At 25.2% G+C, this 12039-nt stretch overlaps 1 protein-coding gene across 1 annotated transcript in view; it reads right to left on the minus strand.

Annotated features, from left to right (window-relative positions):
• The window catches only part of LOC122853880 (dystonin), a 76144-nt gene that overhangs the window by 46226 nt on the left and 17879 nt on the right, over positions 1-12039 (minus strand). Inside the window, exons 4-5 of the mRNA XM_044154288.1 lie at positions 11633-11722; positions 9721-9891 (exon numbers count right to left, since the gene is read on the minus strand). Of these exons, the coding sequence (XP_044010223.1) occupies positions 9721-9891; positions 11633-11722 (261 nt within the window). The remainder of the gene's footprint in view (positions 1-9720; positions 9892-11632; positions 11723-12039) is intronic.

The following is a 12039-nucleotide window of genomic DNA, read 5'->3' on the forward strand; positions in this document are numbered from 1 at the left end:
CAATCGACGAGCCTATTTTCAATAATTTTAATTCATTGATGAATTCAAAGAAAGAAAAAAAAATAAAAATTTAGTCAATGAATATCCAAATGACCTTTACTATAATTCATTCATTACATATTTATTTTTAAATTTTACGATAAATCATAATACATACGAGATCCAGACAAATTATAATTCATTATAATTGATTTAAAAAAAAAAAAAAAAAATCTTTATATTATTATAAAGAGAGGGAGGAAAAAAGGGACATAAAAAATTTAAACAAATGCTAATTGGGTTGTCAATCAATATCAGTGACAAGAAAGACAAACTCATTCCTTCTACTTAATATTTATCATTTCTGTGTCTGACCATATAAAGACGTGTGTCGCGTGGGCAAGATCAAGGTCGAACACGAAATCATCAGCTGTTTCCTATTTTGTCACAGAAAATATAATGAATTTTATAAATTAAAAATTACTGATCTATTTAAATTTGTTATTTATTTTTTTATTTTTCATAATTTGAATTAAATAATGGACATGACAATTTATATTTTTCGCAAATTGACGTTTCAAGTTGATCTAGAATATCCTTTATCATGAAAAACATAGTGATTTATTTTATTTTTTTCTTAATTAGATTATTTATTTAATTTTTTTAATTTGAATTTTAGGAAGGTCGTTTTATTTGTAAAATCATTGCTTAAGTTTGACTTGTTTTCTAATGACTAAAAATTACTAAAACTAGTTGGAATTTTTTTTAAATTAAAATCTTAGATCATGAGGAGTCATACGAAATCATAAGGAGTCATGAAATCTTTTATTTGAATGTGAAGTTTATTTAAATTTAAATAAAAATTCTAAAATATTTTTCGAAATGTCATTAAAATCATGAAATCATTTGAGATTGTTTTTGACTTGAAATGATTTATAATTTAAAGCCTTTTTTTTTCAATATTAAAAGCTGAGTAAATATTTTTTCGAAATTTTATTTTGCTTGGATCTCGCTGTTATGACTGTAGTTCAAAGTAAAAATCATTTGGATATTTATTTTCAAATTTAATTTTTCACCTAGAACTTCGGTTGATAGTCGACGTTTTGTATAAATTGCTTGCAAATCCGTTCCGCTAGGATTTGAAGCCGCAACATTGTCACGGTCGTCTTCCTCTCGAGTTCCCTGAACGAATAATCGTCCGCTCTTACTAAATCGGTACATAGACATTTTGTATATTTTTTTCTCCACTTATGTATTTTTTTTATTTAATTTTATTTATCTTCTTGTATTTATTTTTAATCATCGAATAATTTAGAAAAAAAAAAAATTTATTTTGATTATTTAATATTTAAAAACGAAAACTTTTATATTTTTTTCTCAACGATTGTTATACATGTGCGCGACACTGTTGTGTACATTTTAGATAACACAGTTGATAAAAATTAAAAAAAAAAACCACTTATGGATTATCATCAATTCCAACTTATCAGAAACACTTTGAATAATGCACCAAAAATCAAACAAAAAAACGTATCACATAATTTTTAATAAAAAATTATTAAGCACCAATATTTTTGTAAAAGAATAAAAAAAAAAAAATTCGTATACAAGAGTCGTTTAAAATGTCGATAATAACACTGAAATTAATTATCCATCACTTTGTTGGTATATTATTTTTAATTAATAAAAAAAACTCCAACTTCATCATTGAGTGATGAAAACACCCAGTGGTGTAACACCTTTTCACACAACAATTGAATGAAATAACCAATTTCAAATTATATTTTTATTCGTTTATAAAAAAAAAACAACAATCCAGTATTTAAAAAAAATATAATAATGAAGAGAACCGATGCGCAACACGGAAAAATCAAAACTCGTTGTAAATTGTGTTATTCATCGAGTTTTTATGGAGAAAAAATTAAATATATTATTTTTATATTTGGAGGTGTTCCGGGAGAAATATTAACTTCATGGTTATATTGTTACCACCACTTCCATCACCACCTCCATCATCATCCTACCACGCAGAATGACGTCAAATAATCATATGAATAATTATTAATAAAAATAAAAACAATATGATAAATTAAAAAAAAAAAATTTCATAATTAAAAAAAAATAATATAAAATTGAATGAATTATTTAGTTTACTATAATAATTTCTAAGTATAAGAAAAAAAAAATTTTTTTAATATTTCAATTGTTAAATTTAGTAATTAATATTATTTCGAAATAATATAAAATTTCTACAGGTATTTCGATTGAACGCGAGTCGAGGAGGCACACGCGCAACTTCCCAGGGCCCGGCATTCACTGACTGTCGCTCAGGGGCTTCCCCACCTGCGCCACCAAGCGGCGACCGGTGGCGAGTCTATCTCTCTCATCTTCAAGTACAACAAGAGTATGTAATAAATGCATGAATGTGTGTGGGGGGCTTCTGATGGCTTAGGTAAGCTTGGAGTAGGGTAACAAAATACCGTGCACACAGGTGAGACACATTTATCCCTACTATTTTTAATCATTTTTTTTTTTTTGTTATCATCATTATTTTTTTATACATGTATGTATTTTTTTTTTCTTGCCTATATAGGTATGTACTTATGCTACTCACATACACGAGACTCTTCTCCAGACTCTAAAGTCTCTTTGCCTCCTTCTTTTCCTCCTCCTTATGTTTTTTTTTTTTTTAAATTATTATTTTTTTTTCGTATTATTATTACTTATTCTCTCATCGCAAAATGCTCATGCACATATACATCACACCTTTTTTTTTCTTCTTCTTATTATTTATTTATATATTTTTTAAATAATGTTTTATTTATTTATTGTTATTATGTATTTCTATACAGTCGGTGATTTTTAAACGTGGGCGCGACGTAACAAGAATTTTTGAATCACCGATTTCTCGTCCTTCCTGGCCTTTTTCCTTTTTTGTATTATTCCACAATGCCAACACACACGATTTCCATGCAATCTGATTCAATTCAATCGCGACGAGTTGACTTTAAATAAATAAATATTATATATTTTTTTTATTTTTATCTAAAATAGCCGTATTGTTTTTATTATTGTGGTTGATTTCATTTCAGGCCAACGCAAAAACATGATGATGATGATGACGGTTATTATTTTTGTGGGTGGAAAGTTGAGGTGTTCTTAGTGTGATGGTCAATTTGATCATCGTTAATGTGCTTGACAAAATAAATAAATGAATAAAAATTCCAGACAGATGATAAAATAATGATGTATAAAATTTAATGGGATTTACTGTGTCATCCTACTGTTTGTTTGTTTATTTTTTTTTTATTTAAAAATATTTTTATATTGTTGTTGTTGTTGTTGTTGCTGTTGCATTTACGGAATGATGTTCATGTGCGTTAATTTATATTCACGCCTGATCGTTAAATAATTTATGGTGTTTACATCGGCATATTACTGTAATGAACGGCAAATTGCTGAGTGATGGTTTCACGACTTGTCTGATCGAACATTTCTCTTTCCAATTTTAGCGGTTTGCTTTATTACCATTATTTATTTTTATATATATAAATTTATTTTATAGTCATTTTTCTCATTTTGATTATGCAAAGGATAAAAAAATCTTGGTAATTGTTTTCGATGTTATTTTTTACTGTTGTTTACTGGAACTGTGACATGTGCTTCCGGTCAAAAGTATATATATAAAAAGTAAAAAATATATATTAATTTAATATCTATTTTTTTTACTGTTGACAGTTTTTTTTTTTAATGTTTTCTAGAAGAATATAAATTGCTTTGAACTGAATTCAATGAAATAAATAGTTTTGAGTGCGTTAACGCGTATTTACGTTTGTCGTCGATGCGTCTTCGTCATCATTTATACCTGATACGGTCGGAGTATTTTTTTATTTTTCTGTTTTTTCTGTCCTTCTATCTAAAAACATATAAAATTACGTAATGGCCTGGTTCTTTATATTCTTCAACATTTTAACACGTCGTTTTTATATATATATACCTTTACTTTCCAACTACGACGTTCTGACTTAATTTTTACATTTATATAAAATTTAATCATAATTTTCTCACGAAAGCAGAGTTGTTCAAGTTCCCATTGAAAAATTATTTCAACTGTATTATCAGTCAAATTTTTAGGTGGAAAATTAAACTTGATGGTAAATAGCCAAATGATTTTAACTTTGAATTACAATAATAACATCAAAGATCTTAACAGAATAAAATTTCGAAAAGTGATTTAGTCGGATTCTAATTGGAAAAAAAAAATTCGAATTAAAATTGATTGAACAATTATTTTCAATTGATTTCAAGTCAAAAAAAATTTCAAATGATTTCAATAATTTCAATGGTTGCAAATGATTTTATGGATTTTTAAAAAATCTTTGAAATAATTGATTTCAAGTCTCCTAGAAAATTTAAAATAGTTTAGTATTTTTATTTAAATTTAAATGAATTTTAAATAATAATCAGACATTGAAATAGTTTTCTTATTTTATCATAGATAATAGTGTCATTTTTAAAAGAAATGTTTCAGCTATATAATGGTTGATAAAATCGTTGAGAAATATTGCTTCTGTTCATTCGACTGTCCAAGACATTGTATATAGTCAGTCAGAGATGTACGAGAAGATAAAATTACTCATTACAAAGATTCCATGATGTCATATGATCTCAGTTGAGGTTTTCATTTAAAAAAAAATCCACAATTTCATTCATATTTTTAGTAACTTCAGTCAAGGGGGACCAAAGATTTGAATCAATTGATGAACTAACTTCTTTCTCTTCCATGAAAAAAATTTAAATAATCATAAAGAAAAATGGTGAAATGAAAAAAATAAAATTAAAACATGTGTTTTTATTTAGGGTAATTAAGTGTTACTAATTAAAATAAGTGCCAGAGCATCGAATATGAGAATAAAAAAACTTATGAAGAATGCAAGTAGACAAGATTGTTGAAATGGATACCAGTGTACTCTTTTTTTTATTTTACACCGACTTCCGTTTTGATATTTATTTTTAAAATAAAACTTATATATCCAATTTCTATAAAAGCTTTCTTCTTTTCATCATTTTTTGAAATAACAAATATAATATTCATAAGACAGTAATGAAATTTGTGTTAAAAACATCAAAAACATATTTGTATTTTTTTCTCTATAATAAAATCACAGTTTGCAAACATGTAAGACTTCATAAGATTGTTTTATTGGCTGAACAACTGAGGAACAATTCAATACATGTATAGTTGTTTCAATCAATAAGAAAAGCCTATTTGAAAATAACTGGAAAAATTACATGGAAAAAACCAAAGAATATTTTAAAAATCTTTCTTGAAAAATAAAAAAATTTTTTTCATTGAAAAATCTTTCGTATAGTTAGTATAAAAAGAAGTTCAATGTCACGATATTTTTCATATGACCCAGATGCTTTAAAAAAAAAAAAAAAAATTACAATTGTAAAATGCAAATGCTGAGATTTTCTATTTTTTTTTTATTTAAATACAAAGTGAGTTACTAAATTAGCTGCCGGAAATGTAAGAAGAGTCTCAAAGATTTTCTTATTCTCTCGTGAATTGTTGTTGGTGTCTCTCAAAGAACAAAATATATTTAAAAAATAAAAATCTGGCGTTGATAGTCGGTACCGTTATAGCCCAGGCACGGTATATTTATGTATGTCTGGATAACGAGGATCCTGGGGGCTTCATCGTCAGCCCAGAAGATGATATGAAATACGATAAAGACAGATAATGCGGTATTACTTGCTTCAAGCAACACACTAAACACTTTTATCAAAAAAATATGACTTTATTGTGCAAAAAAAAATATGAAAAAAAATATACACACATCTTTCGAAATACAAATGTAATAATAAAATTAAAAAAAAATTAGTAAACAACAAATTAACTGGTATTAAAATGTATTTAAAAAAAAGAAAAGTAGAATAAATATAAAAAAAAAAAAATAGTTTCTATTCTTTACGGGTATTCACCTGTGTAATGAAATAAAAAAACCGTTCGATTGATCGGCCTGAGGCTAATCAAGTTAACTTCTTTACTATTATGTAAGAATTATATTACGGGAAATCAAAAATGACAGACATGAGTGTTGGAAGAAAAAAAAAAGAGAAAAAATATTGAATAAATAATTTTTTTCTCAAATAAACAACATGACCTTGAACCTGTAAGATATATTTTCCATTAAAATTTATCTCACAGGCTGAGCAAGGATCATCTTGCATAAAACAAGTTTTTTTTATTTATTTTTTTTCGTTGAAATTTACTATAAAAACATTATTATTTTGATGGAAAATAACTGATGTGAATATATTTAGATTATCAATATTGAAAATATATAATATTGTTGGATAGAAAATAATGATCATGATTTAATATGCAACAACACCCACCCATATTTGTGTGACACCAGAAAAAAAAAAAAAACCTACGCAAAATATTTTATACTTTGATTTAAAAAAAAAAATAAGAGACAAACATCCAAAAAAGGTTTGATCAAGTAAAATTAAAATTTTTATATACTTTTAATTGTAAACACTGCAATTAATAGCCGATATAATTTAATATTTAATAATTCAACATGTCAAAATATATATTTATGTTCATAACAAGTTAAATAAATATAAGTTTTTTTTTTTTCGCGTTATTTTACAAACTCCATAATGTTTTTTCGGGACAAATAAAATTACGAAATTCTTTGGGAGTCTCGCGTTACTTTGACAAATAAGGCAGGTATAAGTCGATTGCAAAATTTTTTTTATTCATTAGGGTTGTACATTGAAAAGTCCGTGTGATCAGTAAGTACAACACACACACTTTAATGCCACACTACCTTGACCGATAAAGGGAATATGAAAAAAAAAAAAAAATATAAATAAAAAATAAAAACAAGTTTTGTCGCACGTCTGATTCACATTTAGGCTTTTCCTTAACTTGTTTTAAAAAAAAAAAATTATTTATTTTGTTGTTTTGGTTTATTTTTTTTATACTTTTTAAAAAATATTTTATTTTTCAAATCCATTTTCGGGATGTTTTATTTTTCAATTCAATGGAACAAACAAAATGATGGCAATAAATGAATCAATTCGTACGAGCTGCACGTACAACGTGAAATTTCTATACTGTCTTTAAAAATATATAGTCCTACGTGTTCAGGGAATTTTTTTGGCATACAAGTTAAAAATTTTTTAAAATTATACGAGCATCATACTTAAGGAATAATAAATATTATTAGGACATCATTAACAAGAATATAAAAAAATATATATTTAAATAAAAAACAACATCTAATTTTACGTAAATATTTTTTTTTATTTAGTTTTTAAATGACTAGGGTTTGTTTAATCAACTTTAATTGATTGAACAATAATGAAAAAATTAACTGGTACTTAAAGCATACATTATTACTTGTTTGTTTTTTTTTTTAATTTATAATATTCAATTTGTGATTTGCGTGCAGTGCTTAGAGGTGGCGACAGCTCAAACGAAAGCAAAAAAATAAAAAAAACTTTTTTTAAATACAACGTCGATACTGTAGGCAACTTTTTGTTTAACCATTGATAAATAAACTAACTGAATCAACAATTTTTGTATTGTTTTTTAGTTGAATTCAAATAAAAAATAATTTAAAATATATAATGAAACATTGCTCTAGCAGAAAAAAAAAATAATGTTTTTTTATTTTTCGGACACTATAATGAGATTTTGGGAAGAAAAAATAAAACTTACCTTTCTTCGCCATCTCTGTGCAGTGTGAAATAAAAAAAAAAAAACAAATTGATACTTTTAATATAAAACCGATTAAACAAATGTGTAATATGTTTTAATGTGATCAATGTTTCATAATTTTTTTTTAAAAGAAAGATATACCTCTAATAAATAGACCGTTAATATTTATTGCAGTTGAAAAATTTGCAATCAATTAAAATGAATGAAGTTGTTAAAAAGTTGAGATGAAAAAAAAAAATTTATGCTCATGAATGAAGAGACTTTGAAGAAAGACAAGTGCTTTATAAGCATATATTTTTTTCTTTTTCTAATAAAAACACAGAGTTAGTAAAAGAGATGCAGTATAAAATTGCGATGAAATTATTTGATAAATAGAAATTCAGCGGGACGAGGCAGTCATCTTGAACGAAATGATGGCTATCTTTATTACACAGTGACATGATGCGAACACTGCTTGCCTCTGTGTCTCAGCATAACACAGTGCAGTTACTGAACCTTTTTTTTTTTTTTTAAATTATATCTCGTATGCATTTTTTTACTCGTCATGTTAAAGTGATGGTACATCATGTCTTTCAACGGGAGAATTCAAGAAAAAAGAAAAAAAAATGAATTATAATAATTCGTATATAAAATGATTATTTTTATTATTTTTTCAATGTCATAAAAAGAGCCGAAAAAGAAAAAATACCATATTTTTTGACCACAGAGAGTAAATTAAGAAGAAGATTTATTTCAAGTTGTTTCTTCAACAATTTAAGGGTTTCTTAAATTGGTCGTCACTCCATAACAGGTTGAAAAAAGTTTTTTAAAAAATTTGGATTAATGGATAAAGATGCTGAAGAATTTTCGGCTAAATATCATGTTTAAAATATCCTGAATACATAGTTTCCGGTCAAATTATTCTAGAATATGATATTTGGGTGAATAAATAATAATGTCCTAGCTAAGAAAAAAAATCATCCTGTAGCGCGTATGAGCATCAAAAACATGAGGTATTTTTTTAATTAAAATTAATCATTATAAAAATTATACACGCATGGTAACATATAAACATAATGATTTAATGACAATTTCAAATGTGTCCAAAATTATGATAACAGTATATAGACGATCAATAAATAAATATTGCAATATTTAACAATTTATTTATTTATTTTTTAAATTTACTCTTATCATATATCTTGGATACATTCAAAATTAATTTATTTAAAAATAAATAAATTAATCATCGTATTGTAATGACTCAATGTTATTATTTTTTCAAATTTAATTTTGTCAATATTTAAGTTTTAAATATTGTATGAAATGTTTATTTTTTTTTTATTTAATTTTTTTAATTTATTATTATATATTATTAATAAGATAATTATTATATATCTTTGATGAATCTATTATTTTTGTTTGTTTTACTTTTTAGTTGAAATAACTGTTGTAGAATGTTTTCAGGATATTGTGACCAAGATATTTAGTCAAGTAATCTCTTCAGTGAGTCATAAATAAAAAGACTCGATGCAATTGATTTTTTTTTTCAAAATTTTCACAAGTGTTTAATTAAACTACCCTGCATATAACGCTCTTTTACAATCGGTGCAAAAATACCCAACAATGGTAATCTAAAATTCCTCAAATATTTTTTTCAACACCCCACACCCTTCTCTCATAATTTTATATCATCTTATCTTTGATAAAAAAAATTATTTTCTTCCAACATTATTGTTATTACATTTTATTATTGCTTATCAGTCAATAATGATCTACTGCAGTGTGCTGGAATCAATGCAGAAGCAAGTAACAAAGCGTGTGAAAAATAATCTGATCGAAAGGCGAAACGTATCTGATATGAAATCTAATACCAACCGATTTTATCTCTTTAATATGTTTTTTATTTTTTTATCCATCACTATTTCTACTTTATTGTAATTCTTGTTTGTTTTAATTTTAATTTTTGTTTAAAGATTATTACTAAAGCCAGAAATCAAGATTAAATAATATTTTTGACTTACCTGGAAGTGGAGAATAATTGTCCATATCAATCCAAGTGTTAACTTTGGATTACCATCAACGATATCTTCAGCTCTAATATTGACAAGTTTTATATTTTTATAACGTAAAAAATCCAATGCCATCTGTACATTTTGTAGCATGTGAAAACGCATTCGACCTCTTTCCCGTGGCTGTAAACAAAAATAAAGAAAATATATAATATACATATAATGATAATAATTAAATCAATAAAAAATTAAATAAATGAAAAATATAATAAATCTTCAAATCGGTTAATTATACTGCAAAAATAAAAAAAAGTAAAAAAATATTTTTATTTTTTAGCTGGCAGTTGATTTGCGGCAAAGATATTGAAAGAAGAAGAAAAATATTCTCGGCATTCGTCCAATTAAATTCACAATATCGTGGATAATCAGTATGCACATGGGCAACTTAACTGATAACAATCATGTGTATGTATACACTGTACATGTTGTATATTTGGCAATGACTTAAATATCGATTGTATAAATTTTATGCAAGTTTGATTATTCAGAAAATTTAATTGTCAGTTGTTTTTGCCCTAATTTTATTACAAATCAGTTTTCATAATATATGTCAAATTTAAATTAACTTTTCATGATGTTACGTGTTGGTTGTATATCAATTAATATGTCAAATTAATTTTTTAAAAATTTATAAAATAATTACTTTTTGTTTTGATTTTTTTAATTTTACCAGATTTTTTACTGTGTTATGTAATTATTATTCAATTCAGAAAAAAAAAATAAAAAACTAAATTATTCATTTAATGTTAAATAGTCAATAAAAAAAATAATAAATCAAAATTTATCTTGAAATTTATTATCATTTTATGAAAAATACCGACACTTGTAAATTATTCAGAATTAACATGAACAAGTTTAGACAATGATTAGCTTTTTTTAATCTCGCAAATTAATAACATCTTGTTTTAATGTTTTTTTTTTATTCTAGACTATTAATAAATATGTTGAAATATACATTAAAAAAATAACCAATTGCATACATAACCTAATTTGTAGTTTTTATTTCTTTAAATTTATTTTTAATCTTTTTTATTTCATCATTTTGTTGGTGAAAAATTGGCTATCAGAAAATCGTCTATAATAAATTACCGGGTTGGTTAAAAAGTGACAATAATTTTAATTAAAAACATCAATAAAATTTAAGAAATTTCCGCTTATTAAATCTGCGGTATTCTAATTTACGTACCTTAAATCATTCGTATAACTTCAACAATAATTATTTCATAAACTTCAAGTAAGATTATCTTTGAATTTAAAAATCATATATATATATAATTATTACATAAACTCAACAACTCAAGAACTGAACATAACAGTGTTATATTTGAATGTTATACGAGCTACCTTAAATCTAGTTCAAGTTCAGCTGCAGTTACCATGAAGCTACTATAAAGTTCTAGGTATTATCTTTCAAACTATGCGTCACGTGGAATTTATCAGACATTTTTTGCCGCGTTGTGAGTTTCACATTGTTTCTATGTATACAACGATTAATATTCAATTACATCAGCATATATATTGACAGAGATATAAATAATTGCAAAGAAAAATAATTATCAATGAAATTAAATCGGATACTTTGATCCTAAAGTTCTCAGAAATTCAGTAGATATAAACAGTGTTGAACCGAGTTAATTTACTGTCAATTTATCTCTTAGGTATACACATATATATTAATAAAAATATATAAAAAATAAAATATCCTTTTTTGCCCATCCTCCTGCTGATTAAGGATGACTGATTGCGACCTGAATGATCATGCAAATAATTACTCAGCTAACAGGTTAAAGAGTACCGCGATCAATGGATTTGTCTATATGCTAGCTTTTTATTAAATTGTAAAATATAAAAAATTAAAACTTACAAGATGCTCGCCAGAGAGAACTTCCAACAGAGATATGAGATTGTGCCCGTCCCGCAGGTCTTCGAACAAGTCTCCAACATGTCTGCTTGCCTGTAAATAAAATTATTAAACTCTCATTAATTTATTGTAAATATATATTTATTTATTTTTCAAACACATTAACTTTGTGCAATATTAAAAATTACATAAGAAATTAAATTATATACATTGAATGTATTAATCAGCAGCTCAATACCTATTTGCAAAAAAAAAATGTAACGTAAAATTTGAAGCAAAAAAAAGTAATATAATTACATACAATTAATAAAAATTATTATAAAATTTTAATGAAAATATTTTTCAATAAATGGATTGTCAAATAATTAATAAAAAAATTTGAAAAAATAAATTTTAAACCTTCGAGTCAC

The sequence above is a fragment of the Aphidius gifuensis genome, linkage group LG4 (genome assembly GCF_014905175.1).
Source record: "Aphidius gifuensis isolate YNYX2018 linkage group LG4, ASM1490517v1, whole genome shotgun sequence".
Classification (NCBI taxonomy): domain Eukaryota; kingdom Metazoa; phylum Arthropoda; class Insecta; order Hymenoptera; family Braconidae; genus Aphidius; species Aphidius gifuensis.